The 27939-nt window shown below is 45.3% G+C and overlaps 3 protein-coding genes and 2 pseudogenes across 4 annotated transcripts; 3 read left to right on the forward strand and 2 right to left on the reverse strand.

The window, feature by feature from the left end:
* Nucleotides 1-2405: 2405 nt before the first annotated feature.
* On the forward strand, nucleotides 2406-3557 carry LOC127774298 (putative F-box/LRR-repeat/kelch-repeat protein At1g11620). Its single transcript, XM_052300528.1, has one exon. It carries the CDS (start codon nucleotides 2406-2408, stop codon nucleotides 3555-3557), a length of 1152 nt encoding a protein of 383 aa, XP_052156488.1.
* Nucleotides 3558-5466: 1909 nt separating this feature from the next.
* LOC127772567 (F-box protein At5g65850-like) lies at nucleotides 5467-6908 on the forward strand (annotated as a pseudogene).
* A 1573-nt stretch (nucleotides 6909-8481) lies between these two features.
* LOC127774299 (putative F-box protein At1g30920) lies at nucleotides 8482-9805 on the forward strand (annotated as a pseudogene).
* Nucleotides 9806-16741: 6936 nt separating this feature from the next.
* Nucleotides 16742-18270, reverse strand: LOC127773322 (umecyanin-like). The gene is made up of 2 exons (XM_052299378.1): nucleotides 17510-18270; nucleotides 16742-17418 (listed from the first exon to the last, which is right to left on the reverse strand). The coding sequence occupies exons 1-2, from the start codon at nucleotides 17691-17693 to the stop codon at nucleotides 17057-17059; spliced, it is 546 nt and encodes a 181-aa protein (XP_052155338.1). The 5' UTR covers nucleotides 17694-18270; the 3' UTR covers nucleotides 16742-17056.
* A 306-nt stretch (nucleotides 18271-18576) lies between these two features.
* Nucleotides 18577-26536, reverse strand: LOC127773320 (protein SUPPRESSOR OF PHYA-105 1-like). 2 transcript variants are annotated; one of them, XM_052299376.1, is made up of 8 exons: nucleotides 26237-26536; nucleotides 24276-26145; nucleotides 23450-23607; nucleotides 22049-22901; nucleotides 20971-21117; nucleotides 20035-20352; nucleotides 19894-19953; nucleotides 18577-19472 (listed from the first exon to the last, which is right to left on the reverse strand). In XM_052299376.1, exons 2-8 carry the CDS (start codon nucleotides 25980-25982, stop codon nucleotides 19281-19283), a joined length of 3435 nt encoding a protein of 1144 aa, XP_052155336.1. In that variant the 5' UTR covers nucleotides 25983-26145; nucleotides 26237-26536; the 3' UTR covers nucleotides 18577-19280. The 2 variants fall into 2 exon arrangements, with proteins under 2 accessions (XP_052155336.1, XP_052155337.1); XM_052299377.1 differs by having other exon boundaries at nucleotides 26232-26536.
* Nucleotides 26537-27939: the final 1403 nt, after the last annotated feature.

Consider the following 27939-nt stretch of genomic DNA (forward strand, 5'->3'; position numbering starts at 1 on the left):
TTGGTTGTTAGGATTAAACCAAAAACCAGCTGCATGAAGATTCTTATCAAAGTGCCTATCCCATCGTGCATCAATGTAATCCAAAAAGGGCTTGACTAACTCCTTCTTTCGCTGAAACCTCTTGACAATTTCATCTTTGGAGGCATGGAAGGCTGCAAATAGATACCCCATGGCAGGTCGCTCATCACTATCCACAAGTCTTAGCACGCGAACTATTGGTTCTGATAATTGACAAACAATAGCACAGTCTTTCCAAAACTTTTGGTTCAGGACATCATTGGTAAACTTTTTTGCTTTAGGTTCCTTGTAATATGCACAACGTGTCCATTCATTAGAGATAACCATTGCATGGAGATCAGCCTTGTGCTTGTATATACTTTGCAATGCAACAAAATTAGTAGCAAAACGAGTTTGTGCTGGACGAAGAAGCTCATGCCCTTTAGTGAACTTTCTCATCAGATATAATGGATAACAATGGTTGTAGAGATACTTTGTAATAGATGATGCATGAGCTACAGTGGTCTTCACTAAATCTTCTTTGCCAAAATCAGATAATATTAGATTCAAACAATGGGCAGCACAAGGGGACCAATAAATAGAAGGAAACTCCTCTTCTAACTTTCTTCCAGCAGCAACCATGTTAGAGGCATTATCAGTTACAAAATGAACAACATTTTCAGGTCCAACAAAGTTCACCACATCTTTAAATATTCTGAACAGAAAATCAGCAGTTTTTGAACTATCAGTGGCATCAACTGACTTTAGGAAGACCATACCTTTGGGACAATACACTAAGAAGTTGATGAGTGTCCTTCTCTTTCTGTCAGTCCAACCATCAGCCATAACTGTGCAACCAGTTTCCCTCCAAGTTTTGCGGAATCCATCAACAAACTTTTTAGTTTCAGCAACACATTTTGCAAGCAAAGGACCACGCATCTGATTAAAGTTTGGACCCTTGTATCCAGAACCAAATGAACAAACAGCATCAATCATTGCCTGATAAAAAATGGAGTTACATGCATTGAATGGAATACATGCATCAATAAACCATTTGGCCACACATAAATCAACCCTCTCTTTCACTGCTTCTCCTTGAAGAACACTCTTTATTGTAGGTTGATCCCCTGGGCCTGTCCTAGGTTTAAAGAACTTGCCAATAGTTGGAATAGAAGAACCTCTTTTTCTTCCTCTGTTTGATGCAGCTCCTCTGTTTGATGCAGCTGCTGGAGCAATGTTTAGCTCATGTACTTCTTCTTCTTCTTCTCCAGGCTCTGGCCCATATGGATTTTCTTCCTCATATTCCTCTTGTGCCTTCCTTTTCTTTGTAGCATTATCCTCCAAATTCTGATTCATTGTGTGCTCAACCTCAGGATCAACCTTAGGACAAGCTGCCACATTTCCTAGGAATTTGGCTAAATGTTGTTTGAAACGGTGAATTCCTCCCCCGGAGAAAACCATGTCACAGTACATGCATTTGATCTTTTTTTTCCCTCCCTGAGTAATATGCGTGCAATAGGCCCAAGCAATGTCAGTCTTTCTTCTTGTCTTTGGTTCTGATGCTGATTCTTGAGCAGTAGATGTAGGTGTACTCCCATCAACAGGAGTTGGAGTATCTGAAGAATCCATTGCTGTCAAAAATACAAATAATTACTAATATTGATTTATCTAAAAAATATCAAAGCTTCAGTAAAACAAGTATATATGCATTATATTTCTTCAGTACAACTAGCAAAGTAACAAATTTGTGTCTTCTAAAAAATCAAGATCTGAAATAAAATCGTCACAATAGATCTTAACTAGTTCACTACCATTGGAACTTGCAATAGCATAGTACCAATTTCAGTAGCAAGTTAGGAACATACCATTTGCCATGGATGAAGCTTGCGTCGATGGAGAGTTGGAGACTGGATTTGGAGCTTGGAAGAGCTGAGCGCTACTCGATGGAGATTGGAGACTGCAGAACAGGAGAAGTGGAGATGGTGCCGCCGCTCGCCGGAGCTGGACTGCCGTGCGCCCGTGCTGCGGTGCTGGTACAGCAGTTCGTCGCCGCCGCCGCCGCCACCGAAGGTGAAGGGATGAGAACTCGAGAAGTCGAGAAGAATACGCCAATGTGAATCTAATCCTATTCCCCACGGGCTGTAACCCTAAAAACTGCGTGTTTACAATCTTACCCTTGCCTTTGTTGTGTCACACTGAGAAAGATGAGGGGTAACTTGGTCCAAATGCAAAAACCGCCTGGTTCAGTTAAAACCGGCCGGTTCACCGGTTCCATAAAAAACTGGCCGGTTCGAGCGGTTTTTAGCGGTTCGATTGCACAGACGGTCTTTGAAGTGAACCGAGCCGCTGCACTCTCTGGTTCCGGTTTTTAGCGGTCGAACCGCCGGTCCGGTCCGGTCCTAATAACTATGGTCGCCACCTGCAATGACGGCGTCCTGCCGGTCGACCTGCTCCACGACATACTGCTGCGCCTCCCGGCGAGGCCGCTCTGCCGCCTTCGCGCCGTGTGCCGGCCGTGGCGCGCCCTGCTGTCCGACCCGAGCTTCGTCGCCGCCCACGGGGCAAGGCACCCGGGCCCGCACCTCGCCGTCGCCGTCCGCGGGCGCCTCAACGCCTACGGGAGGGAGGTGGTGGACGTCCACCTCGTGGACGCGTCCTCCGGCGACGTCGTGAAGAGGATTTGCGCGGGGAGGTGCGACCGGCCGGCCGAGATGTCCACGCGTGGCGGCATGGCTCTCCTCGTCGACAACAACCTGTTGCTCCGCGTGCTCGACCCGGCGTCCGGCGCCGCTCCCCTCGTCCCCGACTACGAGATCCACCCCATCAACTACTCGTTCACGCTCGTGCGGACCGCGTCGACGGGGGACTACAAGGTGCTTCGCATCACCCACGACGTAGCGCTGCAGCCGCGCGAGCGGCAGGTTTGCTCGGTCCTCGCCCTCGGCGGCGACGGCGTCAACGGCGGCCGCCTCGCGCGGTGGTGGGAGGTGCAGAGCCCACCTGGAAACGTCAAAACGTGGCACAAGTACGTGGCCGTCGTCGACGGAGTCGCCTACTTCGTGCTGCGCGACGAATTCTTGCTCCGCGAGACTGGCGGCGGCGACTGGATCACGGCGTTCGACGTGGAGGCGGAGCAATGGCGACCCGAACTCGTCGGCGGCCCGCCGGAGACCTTCCACAACCGCCTCCGCGTCTCCCTGGCCGCGCTGAGGGGCTCCTTGGTGGTGGCCCAAGACGACCACCGAGCTGGCACCCTGGACCTGTGGTTCCTCCTCGCCGGCGACGGCGGCAAGGTGGGGCCGCAGCATTGGTCGAAGCTGTACACGGTGACCATGCCATACCACGGGCGGCCATTCCGGCTGGACGGAGAACGCGCGGAGCCGGTGGTGGTGCTCGACGACGGGAGGATCGTCTTCTGGGTGTGGGAGCGCCGTGTCAGTTCACGCGGCGGCGTGATGCGGGTGTACGATCCGAACACCGGCGGTCAAACGGACGTGGCGGCGGAGGCCAATTGCGTCCATGTTGGCGTGTACACGGGGAGCTTGCTTCGTCCTCGGTGAAGGGCATTTTTATTTTCGGATAGTGGTAGTATGTTTGTACATTTCATTAAGAATAATGGGTGTCTTTTCATTTAGGGCATGTTTATAGTCCGTGAAAAGAAAATTTTTAGGTGTCGCATCGGATGTTTAACCGAATGTCGGATGGAGTTTTCGGACATGAATGAAAAAACTAATTTCATAACTCACCTGAAAACCGCGAGACGAATCTTTTGAGCATAATTAATCCGTCATTAGCACATGTGGGTTACTGTAGTACTTATAGCTAATCATAGACTAATTAGGCTAAAAAATTTGTCTCACGATTTCTCCCTTAACTGTGTAATTAGTTTTTCTTTAATCTATATTTAATGCTCTATGCATATGTTCAAAGATTCGATTAAACTGTGTAATTAGCATATGTGGGTTACTGTCGCCGCCCGCGCGCCGGTCCTCCCCCCGCTACCTGCGCCCGCTGCCCGCGGTGCGCCGCCGCCTCCTCTTCTCCTGCTTCACCCGTCGCCGGCCGCCGAAGCCCTCCTCCACGCATGCGGCCTCTGCAACCATCGCCTCCCCTTCTCCCGCGTCCTCGCCGTCGCCGGCCCGCCGCCGCGTTGCCCGTCGTCGGCCAGCCGCTGCGTCGCCTGTCGTCGGTTGCCGACGCCCTCGCACTGCCAGCCTTGCAGAGAAGTGTGTGTGTGAGAGAGAGAGAGATGAGGAAGGGAGAGAAGAGGGAAAAGAGAGAGGAGGCAGGAGGGTGACATGGCCACGCTGATATGTGGGGCCCTCGTGGGTCCCACGCTAACTCAGCTGCCACGTCGGACAAAACCGGAGTCAAAACGAATGATTTTGTAAGTTGAGGGATGTCATATATCTGGTTTTGCGGTTAGAGGACGATTTTGTAACTCGATTACAAGTTGAGGGACCTTCGGTGTACTTTTTCCGTGGGAGGTATAGATGGCTAAACGGGCCGCCTGGCCCGGCACGGCCCAGGAGCATGTTGAGGATGGTTGGGAATTGGGGAATTTCTGTTAGATTCGATGGCGGAGGCGGAGGCGAGAGGAGACAACGGAGAGGAGGAAGACGACTGCGTTTGAATTGGTTCCAGTTGCTTCTAGAAGAAGCCGGGTGGGTGACTCAGCATGGGTTGGAAAAAATGGATCGTTATGGTAATCGGAAAAGGTTTGGGCTAACTGATTTTTCTTGGACTCTAAGGTTGGGCCTTAAGAGCATTGAAGAAGCCCATGGGCCTATCTTTGCGCAGGCAATTTGTCAGTTTCAAGTGTTGCAACATGCACTGTCGTAGTGTCCGTGAGTTGCAACGGGAAGAAAATAAAAAAAATTAAGGAAAAATTGAGAAAGATTAACATTATGTAATAAATTAAAATACAAATTTCTCAGAATACTCAGGTATTTTTTAAATAGGTAGGTGTTTAAATTAATTTATTTGGGTATTTGTCCATAGCCTTCTCGCCAACGGATACGGCTGTCAGTGTGGGTTACTGTAGCACTTATGGCTAATCATGGACTAATTAGACTCAAAAGATTCGTCTCATGATTTCTCCCTTAACTGTGCAGTTAGTTTTTTCTAAATCTATTTAATGCACTATGTATATGTGTTAAAGATTCGATATGATGTTTTTGGGATAAAAAATTGGGTAACTAAATCAGGCCTGAGTTAGAAAGCAGACAACATGCAGATGTCAAAGAAACAAGTATTCTAAACAGTTAATTGGGTGCTGCGGAACGAACCGGAATCATGCCAGGTTATTGATTCATCTTGATCTACAGGATATCAATCGTATCCAATACTAAATTCCCAAATCGTAGCAGACAATGCCTGCCTACTTAACGGGGTTATTAACGAGCAATTAAGAGACAGGGGCATCAGGTCAGGGTCATCGTTCAATCTACAGTACATACATCATCAACCATGGCAGCGATCTGCGGGGAGACGATCTCCGTCGACGAGTTGTGGCGGGAGATCTTGCTCAGGGCGCCAACCAAAGACGTCGCCCGTTCATGCTGCGTCTCGACGCAGTGGCGCGGCATCGTCAGCGACCCCTCCTTCCGGAAGCTCCACCATGACAGGCATTCCGTGCCGTCCAAGGACGACGTCCCGGACGCTCCGCTCGTCGTCACGGTCGACGCCGACGGCGAAAGCGTCTCCACCGTCGCCCCAGCTACACTGGTCTCTCCGGTGTCAACGAGCCAGCGGGCGCCCATGTGCCGGGTTAAGAACGGCATCAGCTATAGCCTCGCCAATGTCTGCAATGGCTTCCTCTGCTTCGCGTCATGGAGCAGGGCCAAGGTCGTCGTGTGCAACCCCATCACCGGCGAGAAGCTGGCGATCCCCAGGGCTCCTCCCATCGGGCCAGATTATAAATCGTCGCGTGCCAGGTTTGTCTTGGGGTTCAGCCCGACCACCCACGTCTACAAGTTGTTCCGCTTCGCCGACCGCAGGATCGACGTGTACACGCTGCCCACAAGCGGTGAAGCCGGCGGCGGCGGGTGGCGCCAGCTCCCGCTTCTGTACCCGTGCACCGTGGTAGAAACCACGCCATCCGTCGTTGTAGGTGGCAAGATATGCGTGATGACCGCTACTGGCACCCCGAGCTGGCACCCACCCGAAATTCCCACACTCGGTCCGGTGTCGGTGGTCGACGTCGCGAGCGAGAAGCATCGCATGTATAGCCCACCGGACAACGGGTGCCCAGCGGCTGACGAAACGTCGTTCACTGCCTTTGAGCTGCACGGACGGTTGTGCCTGGCCATCAGGATATCCATGACCAACACAGTCCAGTTCTGGACTTTGTCGGTTGAAGAAGACGACGACGACGAAGACGACCTGCCGTGGCAGCTTCTCTACACGATCAAAATCGACATGAAAAATGGCTATAATAATGGATTCCAGGAACTAGAGCCTATGAATGATTGGTTCAATGGCGGCTATAATGGATTTATCCAGGTACCAGAGCCCATGGATGCTTGGCTCGACGGCGAGACCCACACCCTTTGCTACAGAGAGGGCAGCACATTGTACTCTAGGTACATCGGCACAACTACGACACAGGATCTTCTCTGACCGAGGTTATGTCATGGGACTCTGAAATTTACCTCCCGGAAATTCCAAATTCATTGCAGATGTGCAACTGGGGTATCTACACGGGGTACCGCCCTAACCTGCTCTCGCCTCTCACCTTCGCGTCCCAACAAGATGACGACGAAGATGAAGAAGACGAGTCCAGTCCGTTCATCCGCCAGCTGCTATGTGCAATTCGACACAAGAAATTGTTGAAACGCAGCTTGCCCATGACGTCGACCAATCACACCAGCGCCAAAAGAATTTGCTCCGGAAATTCATGCATATGCTAATATATATATAGTTTCCTAATCATCGTCGATAATGTTCGCATCACAATCGCTCTTGAAAAAAATTATATATATTACATAAACTTTTGTGAAGTGGGTACAAAGTATTCCATTATATATACTCCCTCAGTCACATTTTAAGTGCAACCGTAATTTTCCGTGCCTAATTTTTATTGACCGTCTTATTTGAAATTTTTTTAAAAAAATTGAAAACATAAATCACGCATAAAGTATTATTCATATTTTATTATCTCGTAACAATAAACATATTAATTATAAAAAAAATTAAATAAGACAGATGATTAAAATTAGGTACGAAAACTTATGGTTTATATTTAAAATGGGACGAGGGAGTATATTCTTGACTGAAAGATGTGCCTCTGTAACTTTTGTCCTCTTCCTTATGACATACCTCAGGCAAGCTAGCTGCGTGAGCTTTCGAGAAACATTAGCAGAAAATATCTTTTGAATAGGCTCTAAAGCCTCAGCAATCAGATGATTGCATTTGCGGTACGAATGGAATAAACCTTCAGGCATCACCGCATGATTCCTACCTAAATAACCTTAAAGTTTGAGGCCCGTGGAAAGAGAAGAGAAAGCGTCCTCTTTTTTATCACGCACACTTCCTACACTGCTAAACGTAATATTTTTTTAGAAAAACAATATTCTATAGAAAAACTGTATAAAAAATCATATTAATCCATTTATTAAGTTTAAAAATTATTAGTTATACTCAATTAATCGTGCGCTAATAGTTCACCTCGTTTTACGTACGAATCTTTTATTTTCCCCTGGAAACTATTCTAAAGTCTCGAGGAGGTTCACTCATTGTTTGCATGTTACTTAAATGGTTATAAAAAAATTAAGAAGATGTACTAATATGTGTTATATCATCATACAAACATGCAAGTTCAAATTCAACTTTACATCTCGCAACGAAAAAACCAAATTAAACCAAATTTGGTTTTTTCGTTGCGAAATGTAGAAGTTGAATTTTAACGTGCATGTTTGTGGAGTGATATATCACATGTTAATATATCATCTTAATTTTTTTTCAAATTATTTCATAGCTATTTGAGTGAAATTCAAACAACGAGGAGACGTCCACTCGAGAGCTTAAAATCCACTCTCCTTTTCCCCTCCTCTCAAACACAAATTTGAAATAGAAAAATATACTAATATTGATGACACAAATTAATTTTATTAAATCCATCATTGAATATATTTTTGTAGTATATTTATTTTGTGTTAGAAAATTTTCCTATATTATGATGAAACGGGAGTAAGTTTTAGGTATTCATTGGTGAATAAAAAGGTTGTGCGTTCTAGTAACATCTTGACAAAGTTTTGTACAATTATAATGTTTCCATCACTGGGTTATGTCACCACAAAATACACCTTCTGGCGACTCCATCGTCATTACCAGTGTGCACGTATCAACCGTATACGTATGCAATTCCCAAATCGTATCGTATCAGGGCTTAAGTAGCTACTGCCTCTACTTAAAATCGCCTTACTGATCAATCTAAGAACATCGATCGATCAAATCATTTCCGCGATCTTGATCAGGGGGGAGATGGTCCCTGTCGAGTTGTGGTGGGAGGTCTTGATCAGGGCACCAACCAAAGACGTCGCCCGGTCAAGCTGCGTGTCCAAGCAGTGGCGCGACATCGTCACGAACCCCTCCTTCCGGAAGCTCCACCATGACAGGCACGCCGCGCCGCCCAAGGGCGATGTCCCCTACGCTCTGCTCGTCTCCACGGATAGCGTCGACGGTGAAAGTGTCTCCACCGTCTTCCCGGCTGCGCTGGTCTCTCCGGCGGTGATGACGGGTGGTGGCCACGCGCCCATCTGCCGTGTCAGCAACGCCTATGGCTACCACCTCGCCAACGTCTGCAATGGCTTCCTCTACTTTGCCTCCTGGAGCGGGGGCAAGGTCGTCGTGTGCAACCCTGTCACGGGTGAGAAGCTGGCGCTGCCCAGGGCTCCTCCCCTCGAGCCCGATCTCGTCTTCGCGTCGCCGTTCACGTTCGCCTTGGGGTTCAGCCCGACCACCGGTGTGTACAAGCTGTTCCGCTTCGCCGACCACAGGATCGACTCGTACGCGCTTGCCGCCGGTGATGGAGCCTGCAGCGGGTGGCGCCAACACCCGCTTTCGCACCCGTGCTGTGTGGCAGAAAATACACCAACCGTTGTTGTAGGTGGCAAGATTTGCGTGCTGACACCCGGTCCGGTGATGGTTGTCGACGTCGCAAGCGAGGAGCACCGCACGTACAACCCAGCAGACTACGGGTGCCCGTGGGCCCAGGTGGCAGTGAGCGACTTCGAGCTGCACGGACGGCTGTGCCTAGTCATTAGGACCCCACACAGATATTCAGTTCTGGGCAATGCCGGTTGAAGAAGACAACGGCGACCAACCATGGCAGCTGCTCTACAAGATCAAGGATGACACCAATGATGTTCGAATCGGCAACCGTGTGTTCCGTAGACAAGCATCCATGAGTGCTTGGTTTGATGGCGAGACCCACGCGCTGTGCTACAAAGAGGGATATGACTTGTACTCGAGGTTTATCGGCACAACCACGACGACCACATCACCGGCGGCACCGAGCCTTTCTCAAACTGAGGTTTTATCATGGGACTGCAAAATCCCCCTCCCAGTGACTCCACAGTCATTGCCATCGTGCAAATGGGACATCTACGCGGGGTATCGTCCCAGCTTGCTCTCGCCTCTCACCTTCGCGTCCCAGAAAATTAACGATGATGATGATGATGAAGATGACGAGTCTACTTATTTCGTTCACAACTTGCTATGTGCGCTGCGGCACCAGAAATCACTGAAACGTCAGCCTCCAATCCCAACGGATCATACCAACGCCAAGAGAAGGGTTTGCTCTTGAAATCTATGTATAACGTACTCTCTCATCCCTCCGTTTCATATTATAAATCGTTTTGACTTTTTAAGTCAAACTTCATGTAAGTTTGACCAAATTTAAAGAAAAAAACAGTAATATTTATTGCACCAAATTAGTTTTTTTTATATCTAACATTGAATATATTGTGTTAGTTTTTTTTTAAATCTCACTATATTTTTATATAAACTTGATAAAACTAAAGAAATTTGATTAATAAAAAAATCAAAAAAAGGAAGTAGTACTAGTTAGTGTGTTTTCGTCGAAAGAAAAATTCAAAGTTCGTAGTAGTTAGTTTGTGCATAGACTTTAACCCGAGCAATTCGTGGAAGCGCAGTAGATCAAAATGTAGTTGAACGTGTGAAAAGTGGCTAGTTATTTGGAAAACGCTGGCGATCATGCGCCCGATCAGCGGCAGAAAAATCGGGCGCCTCCCGCGCCTCCGCGCCGTTGCAACAAATCACCCGCATATTACAGAAACGCTCTATTAAAGGAATCCGCTTCATTTTTAGTTTCACCAACAATGTTTCAGTAAGTGTACTCGTGATGTTTCACTATGTATGGATCAAATGTTGCATTGAGTTAAAACATCCTTTCGCTATTTGCTGAAATATTGTTTTTATATAAGGAGAAACAGCGCCCGAGTTTTTTGGAAACCGTTTTTCATACGTTGTAGCAAATGTTTCATAAGGTGATTTGGTTGTGTTTCAGCTTTTTAAAATACTGAGACATTTTCGATCTACTTAGTGAAACAATTCCGATCTACTTGGTGAAACAGGGCTCGATATGTAGGCGCCTCCTAGTAATTTGAGCTATATAGGCTGAGGTGGCATGTGAAACGTACGGCAAAGTGTACGCGTGTGTGAGATATATGGCAATTGTGCATAGGATTAGCAATTGGTATGCAAAGACCGGTTCTTCTTCTTGGCACACCGCACACACGTAAAGATGGCCAGATGGCCCGAGGCCTGACAGCCCGGCCCAAGGCACGACAATTTGGCCCAACCCAAGCACGGCACGGCCCGACTAGGGTCATGCCCGTGCCAGCTCAGCCCGATAGCCGTGCCGTGCCTGGGTTGCTCCCTCGGCACGGTGGGCCAGCATGACCCGACACAATCGAAGGAAAAAAGTAGAGGGACCCAATAGACTTAATAAATCATAGTATAAGGTAAGGCCCAAAGAGAAGAGGAATATAAAATAGACTTATTTTCTAGCCATATAGGCACAGCCCAACGAGTTGAAGGAGCAACAATAGACTTATTTTCATAGTTATTAGGACCGGACCGGACCGGCGGTTCGACCACTAAAAACCGGAACCAGAGAGTGCAGCGGCTCGGTTCACTTCAAAGACCGTCTGTGCAATCGAACCGCTAAAAACCGCTCGAACCGGCCGGTTTTTTATGGAACCGGCGAACCGGCCGGTTTTAACTGAACCAGGCGGTTTTTGCATTTGGACCAAGTTACCCCTCATCTTTCTCAGTGTGACACAACAAAGGCAAGGGTAAGATTGTAAACACGCAGTTTTTAGGGTTACAGCCCGTGGGGAATAGGATTAGATTCACATTGGCGTATTCTTCTCGACTTCTCGAGTTCTCATCCCTTCACCTTCGGTGGCGGCGGCAGCGGCGATGAACTGCTGTACCAGCACCGCACAACGGGCGCACGGCAGTCCAGCTCCGGCGAGCGGCGGCACCATCTCCACTTCTCCTGTTCTGCAGTCTCCAATCTCCATCGAGTAGCGCTCAGCTCTTCCAAGCTCCAAATCCAGTCTCCAACTCTCCATCGACGCAAGCTTCATCCATGGCAGATGGTATGTTCCTAACTTGCTACTGAAATTGGTACTATGCTATTGCAAGTTCCAATGGTAGTGAACTAGTTAAGATCTATTGTGACGATTTTATTTCAGATCTTGATTTTTTAGAAGACACAAATTTGTTACTTTGCTAGTTGTACTGAAGAAATATAATGCATATATACTTGTTTTACTGAAGCTTTGATATTTTTTAGATAAATCAATATTAGTAATTATTTGTATTTTTGACAGCAATGGATTCTTCAGATACTCCAACTCCTGTTGATGGGAGTACACCTACATCTACTGCTCAAGAATCAGCATCAGAACCAAAGACAAGAAGAAAGACTGACATTGCTTGGGCCTATTGCACACATATTACTCAGGGAGGGAAAAAAAAGATCAAATGCATGTACTGTGACATGGTTTTCTCCGGGGGAGGAATTCACCGTTTCAAGCAACATTTAGCCAAATTCCTAGGAAATGTGGCAGCTTGTCCTAAGGTTGATCCTGAGGTTGAGCACACAATGAATCAGAATTTGGAGGATAATGCTACAAAGAAAAGGAAGGCACAAGAGGAATATGAGGAAGAAAATCCATATGGGCCAGAGCCTGGAGAAGAAGAAGAAGAAGTACATGAGCTAAACATTGCTCCAGCAGCTGCATCAAACAGAGGAGCTGCATCAAACAGAGGAAGAAAAAGAGGTTCTTCTATTCCAACTATTGGCAAGTTCTTTAAACCTAGGACAGGCCCAGGGGATCAACCTACAATAAAGAGTGTTCTTCAAGGAGAAGCAGTGAAAGAGAGGGTTGATTTATGTGTGGCCAAATGGTTTATTGATGCATGTATTCCATTCAATGCATGTAACTCCATTTTTTATCAGGCAATGATTGATGCTGTTTGTTCATTTGGTTCTGGATACAAGGGTCCAAACTTTAATCAGATGCGTGGTCCTTTGCTTGCAAAATGTGTTGCTGAAACTAAAAAGTTTGTTGATGGATTCCGCAAAACTTGGAGGGAAACTGGTTGCACAGTTATGGCTGATGGTTGGACTGACAGAAAGAGAAGGACACTCATCAACTTCTTAGTGTATTGTCCCAAAGGTATGGTCTTCCTAAAGTCAGTTGATGCCACTGATAGTTCAAAAACTGCTGATTTTCTGTTCAGAATATTTAAAGATGTGGTGAACTTTGTTGGACCTGAAAATGTTGTTCATTTTGTAACTGATAATGCCTCTAACATGGTTGCTGCTGGAAGAAAGTTAGAAGAGGAGTTTCCTTCTATTTATTGGTCCCCTTGTGCTGCCCATTGTTTGAATCTAATATTATCTGATTTTGGCAAAGAAGATTTAGTGAAGACCACTGTAGCTCATGCATCATCTATTACAAAGTATCTCTACAACCATTGTTATCCATTATATCTGATGAGAAAGTTCACTAAAGGGCATGAGCTTCTTCGTCCAGCACAAACTCGTTTTGCTACTAATTTTGTTGCATTGCAAAGTATATACAAGCACAAGGCTGATCTCCATGCAATGGTTATCTCTAATGAATGGACACGTTGTGCATATTACAAGGAACCTAAAGCAAAAAAGTTTACCAATGATGTCCTGAACCAAAAGTTTTGGAAAGACTGTGCTATTGTTTGTCAATTATCAGAACCAATAGTTCGCGTGCTAAGACTTGTGGATAGTGATGAGCGACCTGCCATGGGGTATCTATTTGCAGCCTTCCATGCCTCCAAAGATGAAATTGTCAAGAGGTTTCAGCGAAAGAAGGAGTTAGTCAAGCCCTTTTTGGATTACATTGATGCACGATGGGATAGGCACTTTGATAAGAATCTTCATGCAGCTGGTTTTTGGTTTAATCCTAACAACCAATATAATGAAGAACTGAGAGAGAAGTACAATTTCACTACCTCTGGAGTTCTTGATGTGATTGAGAAATTTGCTGGGAAAGATTTAAATCTGCGGAGTGCTTTGACAAGGGAGATGAGAATTTTCAGAAAGGGAGAAGGCGATTTTGGGCGTTCAACTGCTAGGAATGATCGACAACATATGCTTGCTGGTAAGTGGTTGTTGTCTATTACTTTTCCATTAACTTTCAGCAATATTCACTTCTGTTTTTCCACACAGATGAGTGGTGGCAGACTTATGGGTGCAGCACCCCGAATTTACAAAAGCTAGCCTTGCGCGTCTTAAGCCAAACTTGTAGTGCCTCTGGATGTGAGAGGAACTGGAGCTTGTTTGAGCACATGCACTCCAAAAAGAGGAATAGACTTGAGCATCAGAGGCTAAATGATCTTGTGTATGTTCATTGCAATCTGAGGTTGCATCGAAGGTACTCCTTTTTAACATGTTCACAACTTCACATAATTGCATTAGGTCCAAACAGTAATATTGATATATTTAACTTCTTTGCATTAGGTCCAAAATGACTACTAGAAATTATGACCCAATCAGTTTGGAGGAAATTAGAAAGGGTAACGAAGAATGGATTGTAGAAGATAACCCATCTCGTCTTAATTCAGAAGAGCTGAACACCTTTCGAAATGAATTGGCGACATTGACCATACAATGCAATGATGGTAATTTGTTATCTTTGGATAAATCAAAGCCAACTGAATTTGCATCTTTTGTGTATGTTAGCATATAACTTTGTACCTTTTTTTTTTGCAGATTTAGAGTTAAATTTGAATGATGTTGAGGCTGATATCACTGACGAAAATGAAGATATAACCAACAACGATGATGCATGCGTTGATCTTTTTATGTCTGATGACCATGGTGAAGGTACAAGCTCTCAACATCCTGGATCTGATGATCTTGAACCTGGACATGAAGACTGGCATCTCTTCTATAATTGTTAAATGTTAGCTTGCTGTCAAGCTTAACCTTTGTGTTTGCTTGATGTCTGAAATGTGAACTGTAATCCTTTTGAGCTGGAGATTTGTGTTTGATTTAGACGTGTGACTGTAAACCTAAACTATGGTTTATGTTTATTTGGTGTTGAACTATGGTTTACATTTAGTGTCATGTGTTTGTGGCCGGTTCGATTTGACCGGTTCAAAACAATCGAACCGGTGGTTCGACCGGTTTTGACGGTTGAACCAATGAACCAGTGAACCGACGTCCTCGCCGGTTCAATTACCGGTCCGGTCTTAATAACTATGCTTATTTTGTGGAGAAGCACGATAGACTGTCGTGCCTTAGGGCCGGCCCAGCACGGCCCGAGTCTTATTGGGCCGTGCCCGGTCAGTCACCCATCCCCAAATCGCTCCAGGCAATCGCTCCAGGCCAAGCATGCCTAACCTCGGAGTTCTTTGGAGATTGGCTTCCGGAAAAGAAGTTGCAACTTGTTGATATGAGTATTCTATTAAGCCCTAGGCTAGATCGACGCCCCCGTCGATCAACCCCATGCCAGGAACGTCCCCTCTTGGCCACGTCCATGTGTCTGGTGCCAGCGCATGTGCCATGACCACTCCGGTACGCTTAACCTCGGAGTTCTTTGGAGATTGGCTTCCGGAAAAGAAGTTGCAACTTGTTGATATGAGTATTCTATTAATCCTATTAAGCCCTAGGCTAGATCGACGCCGAGGGTCGGCTCTGATACCACTTTGTAACGTCCCGCCTTCTCCCAGGCCCCGCGAGGGTCAGCTCTGATACCACTTTAGCTCTGATACCACTTTGTAACGTCCTTCCCTCAGGCCCCGCGAGGGTCGGCTCTGATACCACTTTGTAACGTCCCGCCTTCCCCCAGGCCGGACCCGCTTACACCTTAAAGCTTTCATAGGTCATAGACTGCCCTCACAGACCAACACATGTCTTTTCTGCACACTTTGTCCTCACTCGTGCACAGGCACGTTTAACCTCGGAGTTCTTTGGAGATTGGCTTCTGGAAAAGAAGTTGCAACTTGTTGGTATGAGCATTCTATTAATTCTATTAAGCCCTGGGCTGGGATGTCACAGGCTGGCACGGCCTGATGTGTAGGTCAGGTGGTGCTGATCCGACTAACCTCGGCCCAGGCACGGTGCTGTGCCATGCCGGGCCGGGCGGCTCATTTGGCCATCTAAACACACACGAATGTGTTCCCCTCGAGCGAGGAATAGGAAATCTCCATTGAAGTATATAGGAGGTCCTCCACTTCAAGGCACGTCTCGTCTGCCTCGAAGGATCGCATAAGATCGCCTGATCGCCCATGCGCCAGAACGCGATGTGTCCCACCGGCCCTGGGAGCAGGGGCAGAAGTTGATGATGCCGGCGACGATGATGCATCCTAGCTTGTTCGGTCGGCTCGCTCGAGAGGGTGGCGGCGACGATGACAAGCTCGCTGTTGTTGAACTCCATTTCTGGGAACATGTTGGGGGGAGGTCGAGGAAGTAAAAGCTGTTGAGGTTGACGAGGACGTGGTCGTCTTTGCCTTGAGCTTGGTCGTCGTCGTCGTCGACGGCGAGGAAGAGCCAGGCGCCGTCGTACGAACCGAAGCAGCGCGAGAGGCGTGCGGCGTGCGGGGTGAAGAAGGGGTGGGTGCGGCAGCCGCTGGGGACGCAGTGGAACCCAGGGCCGCCGGCTTCGGAGTCGGGGACGACGAGCCACGTGAGCGGCGGAGGGGGATCGAGCCCTACGAGCGCCGCGCGCCAGGAGCGGCAGACGAGTTCCACCACGCGGCGGTCCACCTCGCACAGGACGTGGTGGCAGACGATGTCGGCTGAGAGCTCCGCCCATGGCCGACGACGTGGCGGGCTGGCGGCTAACGATAATGTCGCCACAGAGCTCCGTCCATGTCGGCGGAGATCGATGGTGGTGGCGATTTGGAGAATGGCACGAGACGAGGCAGCAATCAAAGAACGGGGCTAGACGAAAGCAGCGGGTGAGCGATCGAATGCAAAATTGCAGGTACACTTGCTACCAAAAGCAAAAAGTATTTTCTACACCTAGGTGTATACATGTAATTTAAACAATTATATAAAATATTTCATAAAATTTGATAAGATAGTTCAATGATAATATAAGACATTATAGACACTATGTAAACATGCAAGTCTAAATTTGATCGATATATGAAGAAACAAAAATAACAAATTTTATATGCACTTTACGGATACTATTGACTGTCTGATTTTATTATTTTTGTTTCTCTAGTTGTAGATCAAATTTAGTCCTGCGTGTTTATGTATAGACTTGTATCATCATAAACGATGCTACTAAATATTTTTAAATTTTTCTATAACTATTTGAGTCGCATGGAAATGATAGGTGCCATGGCATCTAGGTGTAGAAAATCCTTGTTCCTACCAAAAGCCAAAGGTTAATTCCTACTCCGTACTAATCTCATCACGCACACAGTTGCAAGAAACAGTCACAATGCACACACTGACACACCCAACCTGCCTGCCACAATACGCACACATACACACACTGCACACAGCTGCGACTCCGCATGCCGATCATATTAGCAACAATGCCGGCAGCAAGCACGCGGCGAGGCCGGCGAGGTAGATGAGAAGGTCGGCGGCGGTGGCCGGCGTGGCGGACGAGCTGTCGCTGTCGTCCGCGTCGTCGTCGTCGGCGTCGGCGTCGGAGTCGGGCAGCGTGGGCGCGGAGACGGAGACGTTGATGGCCACCTTCTCGCCTTCCTCGCAGTGCTTGCCGACGCCGCAGAAGTAGTAGCGCGGCCCGGGCTGGGTGAGCTCGATGATGGTCGGCCCGTTCTGCCACCGGTTTGTGATGTTCCTCATGCTGCACGCGTCGAACAGCTCCTTGGTCGGCACCTCCACGATGTTGTACACCCCGCTCCGGTACAGGAACACTGCAAAGATTGTTCCAAGATTCACCCAAACACTTCAAATTTTTCGCCAAAAGATCAGATAAAATTGCGAATTCTCAATACATATGCTCACTGAGCTTGTCGCCGACGCTGATGTTCCTGGTGCGAGCCCAGTCCGCGTAGTAGGTCTTGTTGGGAGCCATCCGCCACCCCTTGCCGGCGCCGATGATGTGGTAAACTCCGGCGGCCGAGCCGGCGAAGAGGGAGGCCATGACGGCCGAGAGGAGCAAGAAGGCGTACTGCGTCCTGCTCGCCATTCTCGCCGCTCTCTTTATTGACCGTGTGGCCGATAGCTTCTTCCTCTTCTTCCTCTGTCTCTCTCCGCCCTAGACTCTCCCTATGCTACAAACCTAACCTTTACTTCCTCCAATGGAAGAAAAGATTGTAATGGTGTAAGGGGGAGAGCCGCAGGGAGGGGGAAAAGTTGGCAAGGAGGAAGACATAAGGGAAGTAATGGAGTTGGAATCCATGGCAGATTGGCAGCTTAGCTTCTTGCCTATTTTTGCTGTTGGTTCTTGTCTCTCTTCCCTAATATTGGCAAGTGTGTAGGGGATCACAAGTTTGCAGCAAACATTTTCAGTGCACAACCTGTGTTCTTGCTATGTTTGGCTGCCTGCCAATAAGGTTCAGCCGTTCAGAGAGAGGAGTCATGGTCAGTAAACAAATTTTCTCTTCTTGTTCCTCTGCTGGACTTTTGTTTGCTATCAGACATCAGAGCATGAAGTATATTGAAGTTCAGCAGGAATCCATTCAGAAAACAGCTCATAGCCAAATAATCTGCAGGTTGTAACCGTGATCGTAATCTAGGCACCTTTTCAACCGTTGGCCCATTAAAATTGTCGTGGGCCTGTGAACTGTGACGTGGCTGCCGATCGATGCATGCTGTCTGGTGTATTGATGGGCTTTTAGTTCCTGAAATGTCTTGTATTGTCAAAAGAACAACTATATAAATTATAAACTGATTCAATGCTCTTCCAAATCAGGCTTAATCTACTAGACCAAATTAATGGGCGCATGCGTTTTATTCTGTTTCAAAATGAAGAAATTGCAAGCACGGGAATGTTGAATTGTTGATTACACAATAATCCAATCATATGAAACCTGATCGAAATGCGTAACCAGAAAATTAGTCAATTATCGTTATCACCGGCACCAACGCGCAATCAGAGAATCAGCGAGCCAAAACACTTGTTGCAAGGTCTCTCTATACACAAAAATTGATTAAGCTTTCTATTTCAAACTACAGACACCTTTTCTAGATTACTCTTCCGAATCTTCTTCAAGATACAAAATCACCTTTTTCTAACAACTGTACTAGACGGCTTGCCACTGCACATCAAAACTGAGTTAATTCCCAGTGATATTTCTCGAGTAGATGTATCATGTAAGGCTTTTTAGCCCAAAAGCATATCCGATTTCATGATATATTATATTACATCGACCCTTTGTGACCCTAATCTGTACAGACCCCTAAGGCCCTCCTTAAAATGCTGACTTGTACTATGTCAAAACGCCATACAAACAAAATATTTTGGTGGTGGCAATCATCTTCAAGAATTGCCATTACCTTTCATACCTTCGAAGATCTCTTTGTTCTCTTTGTTCGCCGATCTCTTCACCACCAATAGTTTGGCGCTGTAGGTTGCTTGAATGGGGTAAACTGAGTGTTGCAAATGCTCTGATGGAATGAAGCCCAGAACCGAAGGATGGTTGATGCTTGAGTAGCTGCCTGCTGCGAAGGCAGACGTTCACGGAAATATACAAGGGCAGCTAAGCATCAACCATGCAGTATGGCAACCTTAGGATTCAGATCTTCCCATTCACTAAAGTTCCCATCAACTTATTCACACAAGCTCAAGCACTTTAATGCTGCCAGTAGAATTGGCAGCCACTACCATGTTCGACCTCCCTCGCCAGCAAACACTGGACACAAATTGTTGGTTATCATCATTTGTCTCTTGTCCAGTTATTGGGTCGATTGAACCGAACTTGTGAGAAGTTATTGGCATGGGAAAGGTTTTGTAATAAGAAAATACCTGCATGTCAACACCAAATACATGAGAACTTTTTCTACAAAAAGGTTAACAGAAGAAATATAAGATGAGACATTGATTTCAGATCATGAAAGTGTTCACAAATAAGACTTCACATAAAGACATGAGATGTTTAATGTATAAACCTTCAAATGAGCATAATCTAAACTTCACCATCCTACTACGTAACATAGAACCAAGGTGTTATGATTGGGGCCAAATTTATGGCACGACTTGGGTAATCGTTACAAAGGAAGAAATGGTGAAAAAAAAAAGAACACCAAATGTCAATCGAACTAGTTGAGGGTGGGGGAGGCCTGGGCATATAATTTTCTTAACAAGAACTCAGGTGAGTTTTCAACTCAACAGAACACCCAATTGACAGTATAACAATTAAAGTAACCGCATTGTATATAATACTCACTTCATTATTTTCAGAACCACAAGTTATGTATCCATCGTGAACAGATAACCCCACAAAATTCTGCATGGACAATTATCACTTATCAGTGAGGTCAAGTATAAATTGATTCTGAAAATGAGATGATACAAAATCTGCTCATACCTTCTCATTGGTATGGCCACTCAACGTCATACTGCAGGCATCAGTAGATAATCCACTGGAATTAGTCCGGTTGAGATCCCATATTTTCAAGGTGTTATCAGTTGATGCAGAGATAAGTGTTTCTGGATCCAAGAATCGTACATAGCTGACAGCTTTTCCATGCCCAGAAATAGTACACCATGGGATTCTTGTATTCCTCAGATCATAACAGTATATCTTATAATCAGCCGAGCCAAAAGCTAACATACGAGAGGAGTATGGGGAGAACTGTACACAGCACACGTTGGCCACGTTTCTGATGGTATCAGTGCAATTTTTCTGGTGACAATAAGACATCGACTCAGAATAAGAAAAGGTGGCAGGAAACAAAAATCTAGCTAGGAAGGTGGAAATAATCAACAAATAAGATCAAACTATGTTAATGTACGATAAATTGATAACTGCTGCATCAATGGACAAAAAAAACTTTTGAGTACTTTTCAGGTATCTTCCTATGCTTGACTCATTCTTCTGACTGAAGAAAGGTTCCTACCTAACTTGGCATGTTTCTTAGTGTTCAGCTATCCCAACCTAGTCCAACAGGATAGCTTCAGAGTTACAGATTTACCAACAGTGGTGCAATGTCGACTTGAGACAAAATAATTTATAGTATTAACATTTTATCTTATCTGAAACTCCCTGTGTCACCTTTTCTTTTTTAGGAAAAAAAAGATCATGTATTACTTCACTGTCTGTCATGCTTAACCCTATGGTTGTACAAAAACTAAGTTAAGCAGTCCAGAAGGTTTGACAGCTAATTAACATTATTATTTGTGGTGCATGCATGCATGGAAACCTTGTCAAGCCAGTCAACCAGATTTTGCAAAATCCTACTTCACAGCATTTAGCAGATTAAGAAAAATAGCAGAACAAATATGTACTAGTTCAACAACATGCCTGGTTAATACTCCAAACTTTCACGCAGCAATCATCACTTCCACTTGCCAATTTAGTTGGATCCACCTCTGAGAAACTTACAGACCAAGCTCTTTTTCGGTGCTCCGTAAACTGCGTGAATCCTTGACCCGAGCTTGCATCCCACAACTGCATTTCACAGTGATAATCAAACCGATGGCAAAAAGAAAAGAAATATATGCAATGCTTTTCCATGCATCTGATGCTTATATTATAGATTGATGTTTGCTTTTAAGCACATAAAAGAACAACAGTTCAGAGCACGACATGTTTTTTTCAGAGTAGCAAATGATAAGTGTCTTATGATGATAGAAAATCAGTACAGACATTTTTCAAATAAGGAAACTACAAGGTGAAGCAACCTATATACGAAAATTGTTACAGATATAATGGCAACCATAATGTTTCTGCTTCCTTCAACACCCTTCTTTAAACATATTTTTCTTTTCCCTATAATATGTTCCTTCAACAAATTATATGGTAGATAATCCCCATCACCCCCTTCCTTGTCCTTTCTAAAGGGAACCCAATAGAATGATTTGAATATTTTTTCACTTTTCATAGGCTTTCAGTAGAACTCAAAGACAAGGAAATGTTTTCTCAACCATATTCATCGTTTTCAGTTTCCTACAGATAACCTTAATCAGAAGCTCGGAAATTTCACCTTCAGAGCACTTTCTCCAAATACTAACCTACATGTGCACTTGTGGTATCTTTTGGATCATTATCATAATGGTAACAAAAAAAATGGGCACCCAAAAAAAAAAGAACATACTACTATTATATTATCAGCCCCAAAGCTAAAATTATGAGGACATGGCACTGCACTGCAGTAGAACATTTGCTAAATATTGAGGTGATGTTCACTATATAAACCAATTTTGCAGATCAACAGTATCCTAGATAGCAAAATAACCAAATTATCTGAATATATTTATAAACCTAACTGAATCAGATGAACAGTTTTGTTGAATGGAAGCTAGCAGAAACTGCAAGAATGAAAATATAGCAACTTGACAATAGCAGATAGACCTCTTATATTCGGCCATAAGATAGATACCTGAACAGTGCCATCGTAGTCTGTTGATGCCAAGTAATTTTTTATGTAGCTGTTCCAACAGACACAGCTAAGCTTGGATTTGCTAGGCATCTCTATCAATGGGTAATGAATATCAACACGATCATTTAAAAGGGCATCAAATTCAAATATTTTAATTTTCTTTGAAACACCAGCAGCAGCAAAATATTCTTCATCCCGATCAAAACTTAACGAACAAATCACATTTGGTGAGTTAAGTATATCTGCATTCTTCAGAATTCCCCGTACTTCAAACCTACTATACCGGGCATACTTGCATAAGCCATCAAAAAAGCATCCAAGGGGGTCTGCTTGCTCATCGATAGCATTAGCATCACTATGCAGCTCGTGAAAATTTTGACGAACCCTTAAAGCATCATTATCAACTCGTTTAATTATATTGGCCTCCGATGTGTCAATGGTGGACCTCATGGAGTAATATGCATTTTCAAGCTGCTCCAAGTTTCTCATGACCCGCTCCTCATATATGCTCGATCTGCACAAAGATGGTGGCAAACCTGAGAGTGATGCACCTCCCAGGGCACATGCAGAAGCTCCTGAGAGATCATTAGAACCTGCCAGTACATCCATGTCCTCTAAACTAAATCCCATCCTCATTGAGTGTCTTTTCTCAACCTCTGCGATATCTGTTTCCAAGCTCGCAAGATCAGCTGACAATTTGGCAGCGTGCATCTCCTTTTCTTCCTTGAGTTGAGAAAGGAAGCCCAGTAGCAAACCAGATTCGGTGTCTTCTTCATTGACAGCAACTGGTGTTTTATTATCTAACAAGGACAAATCTCGACCCTCATTTATCAAGTCACACCCTAGAATATCTCTGACAAAAAAGCAAAATGTCCATCAGGCATAAATTGGTTTGGAAGTATTATTCAAAGTCTGCAGATGGAAAATAAAAATCATCCACGTAGGGAAAAAAAAGTAATGCTAATGAAATGATTATGTATAATTGCCTTGTGCAATGAACAAATAAAGGATTTCTATTCTTTAGACCGGGATCAGCACTTTTCCATGAACTTCATATTTTGTTCATGCTCAATGTCCTCTATTATTCTATGAATAAAGCTCAATATTCAACATTCAACAAAATACCAGCCCTAGCAGTGTATCTATATTAAAAAAAATAGAAGCAAGCTAAGTTAATACAGGAGCCAGGAGCATTAAGTAACCAGGTACAACAAACTAATAATTAATTAATTATGCCTTGAGATCTCATCCTTTCACTCCACCAGCCAAATGAACTGCCTAGAGTATGAAGTGTAACTTACGAAGTTGCCAAAATGTAACCCTATGAATATTTGATCCTATCCAATTAATCACCAAGTATCTTGCTTTCTGATGACCGCTGAGAGAGACAAGCATGCTCACCTTGCTTTAGGCCGAGAACAGGGATCTGGATGGAGTAACCAAAGACAGAAACCAGCTTCTTTAGGACTTTCTGAAAGAAAATTTGGGGGCAAAATGCGATGGCGGAGATCTGACATTGCAGCACAATGTACCTCCCATGTTTCACAGCAGCAAAAGAGCTGGTAGGAAAGAGAATGTTGTCAACTACAAGCCAGGCTTAAGATAGCACCAAAGAATTCCACGGAAACTAGAAATGATAAAATTCAATGTGATTTCCAGTAGCCATCATAATCTATTGTCTGTGCGTGCACATGCGAAGTCTATTAATGGAATATCCTGTAGACCTTCTGTACTAGTTAAGGCTAGATTAGATTTTACTGAATATGTTAAAAAAAAGAATAATAATATGCCCATGCAGCTTAGATAAGAAAACAATATTATTTCATCAAACAAGAAGACTGTTGCATGGTGTCAGTCAGAATTGCACATCTCAATCAGGTATATCTCAAATTCGTAGAAATACAATTATGATAATAGTAACCGATCATTTCAGCAATCCAACTGCTGCTAAACAAATAAGGGAGACAGCATACTCATATACTTATTATTGAGTAGGATAAGTAGGAAACTCTGCACTATACATGTCCCAATTTTTCAGCTACTCATAAGTGGAACCATAAAAACAGCATGAACTCCTCATCAAATGGCTTAAGAGTAAAAATCATCCACAAACAACCTCATGGGGTAAGAAAATAAATAGCATTTGCACAATGTCACTTTACTTTTCTAACACTACAAAGTGTTTGGAGGACTACTTCAGGATATGTGATGAAAGCAATTGGCATACCTCAAACAAAAGAACCCCAAGGCTGTAGATGTTTGATGGAAGTATGCCTTTCAACTGACTGATCTCTTCTGGACTTCTGTACCAGCTTTCCTCCAGCATCCTCAATTCAAATACTGACTGTTGGTTGCCAGAACTTGATGGTCGTTGAGCATAGGGCATACTGCCGCCATAGAAAGGTTCTGCAGCCTTAAAACGTTCTCGGACAGTGCAGCTCGAATTGCCCTGCCACAAAGCACCAGGATCAACACCTTCACTTTGGTTGCCCCCTCTGTGATTAGCCCAAAAGGTATGCACTGGTCGCCTTACAGCAATGGATCCTTGTTCACCAACTTTTTGATACTTTGTGATTGAAGCATTATCGCCATTAGAATCTTGGGACTCAACTTTGGGATCAAGGTATCTTTTTCTATTGAAAATATCATCCGTCGCAATATCTAGTTTGCTTGGGGCTGATAAATCTTGGGTACCATAAGAACCAATATATTTTACTTGGTTTGAGGCTGAGATAGTAAAGTATGATGGGCGCAAATGCTGTAAACTAAAACCCTGGGCATGAGATTTGTCTACGAGATCAAGAATCTGCTTAAAGAAGTGCATTTTCTCAAACTTGCTCATTGTTTGGCGTGCAGGCTTAATTAGTTCCCTTAGGCTGGTTCCCTCGCACTGTGGTTCTAAAACATTTCCACCACTGCCAAAGATTGTACCATCCATTCTAGCCATGGAATCCTGTGGTATGTTAGGGATCTTGCGAATCTTATCCATAGGGGCTCTGGTCCTTGCATTACCTTGAACTTGGATCTCCTCTCGTGCACCTTGATATACAACACCTTTACCCTTCAACACACTCTTAAATGGGAAGCTCTGAACCCCAGACGAAGGTGTTACATTCTTACTCCTCATCTGATCCAGAATTCTAGCTGAAAAGCTACTCACTATGAGAGCATTCTCCCTTTCAACTCGCTGCTCATTCTGATTAGGCCATGGAGACAGAAAAGGCTGCTGATTACCAAACGGCAAATTGAACTTGTTATTCGCATGATCCCCATGGCTCATTCCCATTTCCTTGTTGGATGCATCATTTCGTGAGATCATATTGTTGCCGAAGCTCACCGCCAAATTTTCCCTGATGGGCATGTCACCGACCCTCAAGTTTGCAACGTCACCACGATTCGCTGCTAATTTTTCCCTGTTAGCCACGTCGCTAGCTCTCCATGCCATCCTTGTAAAATTACCCCACAGACCCCTCATAACTGTAGGCTTCTCCCCGCTGCTCGTGCTTCCACCAGCTGAAACCTCATGTTGCGCATCGGAGCTGATGCAATTTTTCAATGTGAGCTCCTCAACCCTCTCGTCTGCATTGTTCAAACAGCTCTGGATCTGGGTTACACTATCCGGCCTCGACTCAGAATTAGATAGGCCAACACTAGTCAAGCCCCTCGCGCCATCCATGCTGCCCCCAAACCCGCCCACCGAATTGAAGAAGGAGAAATGCTCCGACCAATCTATGTCCCTCGGGAGCGGGAGCGGAGTGGAGGGCATCTCAAGCGCCTCGCTGGCCGCCGGCTGCTCCGCAGTCTGACCATTCTCCTTGCTGCCTTTAATCTGCAAATCGCCATCCGTGCCGCTGCCGGCACCGGCCACCTCAGCCGCCGTCGCCGCTTCCATCTCGACCACGCCTACCCTACGAAAACCATGCGTCCCCGCCATCCTGCTCGCAATGAGATCACCCCTCGCCGGAGCATCCTCCGCGCCCCCCCAAATTTCAGCGGTTGGGAACCATACCTCACGGCGAACACAACCTCGCGCCGCCCACCACCATCTCAGCGCCACAACCCCATCCCAGAGAGACCACGACCCCTCGCGCGATTACCTGTAGGGTTAGACCACGGATTAGAACTCGTCGACCCCTAACAGCGACATTCCTACCCCCAAAAAAAAAACGAATTAGAGCCACACGTTACCGAGACGACGACGCCTGCGCGGCACGCTGCGCCGCCTGAGGAAGGCGGCGAATCCGCGGCGGGGGCGGCGGCGGTGGCGCCGCGGCGGGGGAGGCGAGCGCGCGGAATTTCCCGAAAGGGAAAAGCGCTTAGGTTTTTTTTTTTCTTCGCCTCCTCCTCTTCTCTCCTCTCCTCGCGAGTGTGTGGAACAGAAGGGGGAGAAGCAGCAGCGGCAGCAGCAGAGGGACGAGGAAGAAGGGGGAGAGGATTAAACAAATCGAATTTTCTGATCGTTTTGCTTTATCCTTTCCTCCTCACCTTTTTTTTTCCCTTCTTTTTTTTTATCTCCTTTTTCCCGGGTTCGGTTTACGTCCGGCCTAATCACGCTTTCGCGGTGGCCTCTAGTTTTCGGTCAAATTACGGGAAAATTCGCCGGCTTTTGTGCGGTTTTGTGGTGGTGGTGGGAACTGGGGATACTGGTGAGCCCGTGGCCGTTTGGTAAAATTTACCCGAACTAAATAGTCGACGTCGTCTACTGTAAGAATTGGAAAGAATTGTGTTGCTCTTTCTCCTTTTCTTTTTCCCCTCAAACACCTGCCAAAACTGGATGTTTAAAATGCATTTTTTTTGCTCATTTTATTATTGGACCTTACAACTAACGGTTTTCGCAATTTAAGCTATAGGCATTGCCTGGGAGGGAGGGGTGGAAAGTTCATAAGGAATTTTATATGGTTGGTTGTTTTATATTTCTTTGACATTTTATTTGTACGCATCTAAAGTTAAAATAGTTTTTTTTTCTTTTAGAAACGAAGTTAAAATAGTTGGTGTGTTTAATATCGTGTGACCGTGCCGAACAATCACGTTGGTTTTCATTAATCGCCCAGTTGCAAAACGCGTGGTCTCCGGCCAAAAGGGAAAAAAAACATAGAGCATGAATCCTCCTGACCATGCAAATATATTTTTTAAACTTGGCCTATGGGAACTAAAGGATATTATAAATTTATAATTAGAGGTGTGTTTGGGCAATAAGAAAAGAGGGGAGAGAGAGAAAGAAAGGGATAGAGAAAGTGGAGCATATAAAACTGTGGTGGGAAATGAAGATAGGTTGCCTTTCAGGACACCAATGACCAACCAGCCAGCTTCTTGTCTTGACAGCACAGTCCACAAGCAAAAAAAATGGTGTAGTCGCTGCAAGATGAGATGAGCCCCGCTACCCCAATGGCTTCAGCAAATGGCCCAATATGCTACTTTTTCTAATTGGTAGTACTTCTGCTAAACATCGAAAACAATATTAATTGAATATGATGTTTACTAAGATTTTTTTTTTTAGAAACACAGTACAAACGCAGACGCTCATAACGTGCGCACACTCACCCCTATGAACGCACACACGCACACCCTACCCCTATGAGCACCTCCGGAAGACTAGACCGGCATATCTTGAGATTGACGAAATCACCACAGGCGTCTCGCTGTCGACGGGTACATCGCCTACCACTGAAAGAATAATTAGCCGTAAATGCGAGCACTCGTGTCAAATCTAGGATTTGAAACCAGGTGGGCTGGTTCCACCACAAGAAACCTAACCCGGGTGGGTTGGGTAAATATGATGTTTACCCAAGATGAATTAACGTAGTGGCAGAATGCAGAATGTTACTTACCGTGTGTTTGTTGATAAATGTTTTTTCTTAAACAAAAGACAAACTAGGCAAAGTTAAATTTTT

Source organism: Oryza glaberrima, chromosome 5 (genome assembly GCF_000147395.1).
Source record: "Oryza glaberrima chromosome 5, OglaRS2, whole genome shotgun sequence".
Classification (NCBI taxonomy): Eukaryota; Viridiplantae; Streptophyta; class Magnoliopsida; order Poales; family Poaceae; genus Oryza; species Oryza glaberrima.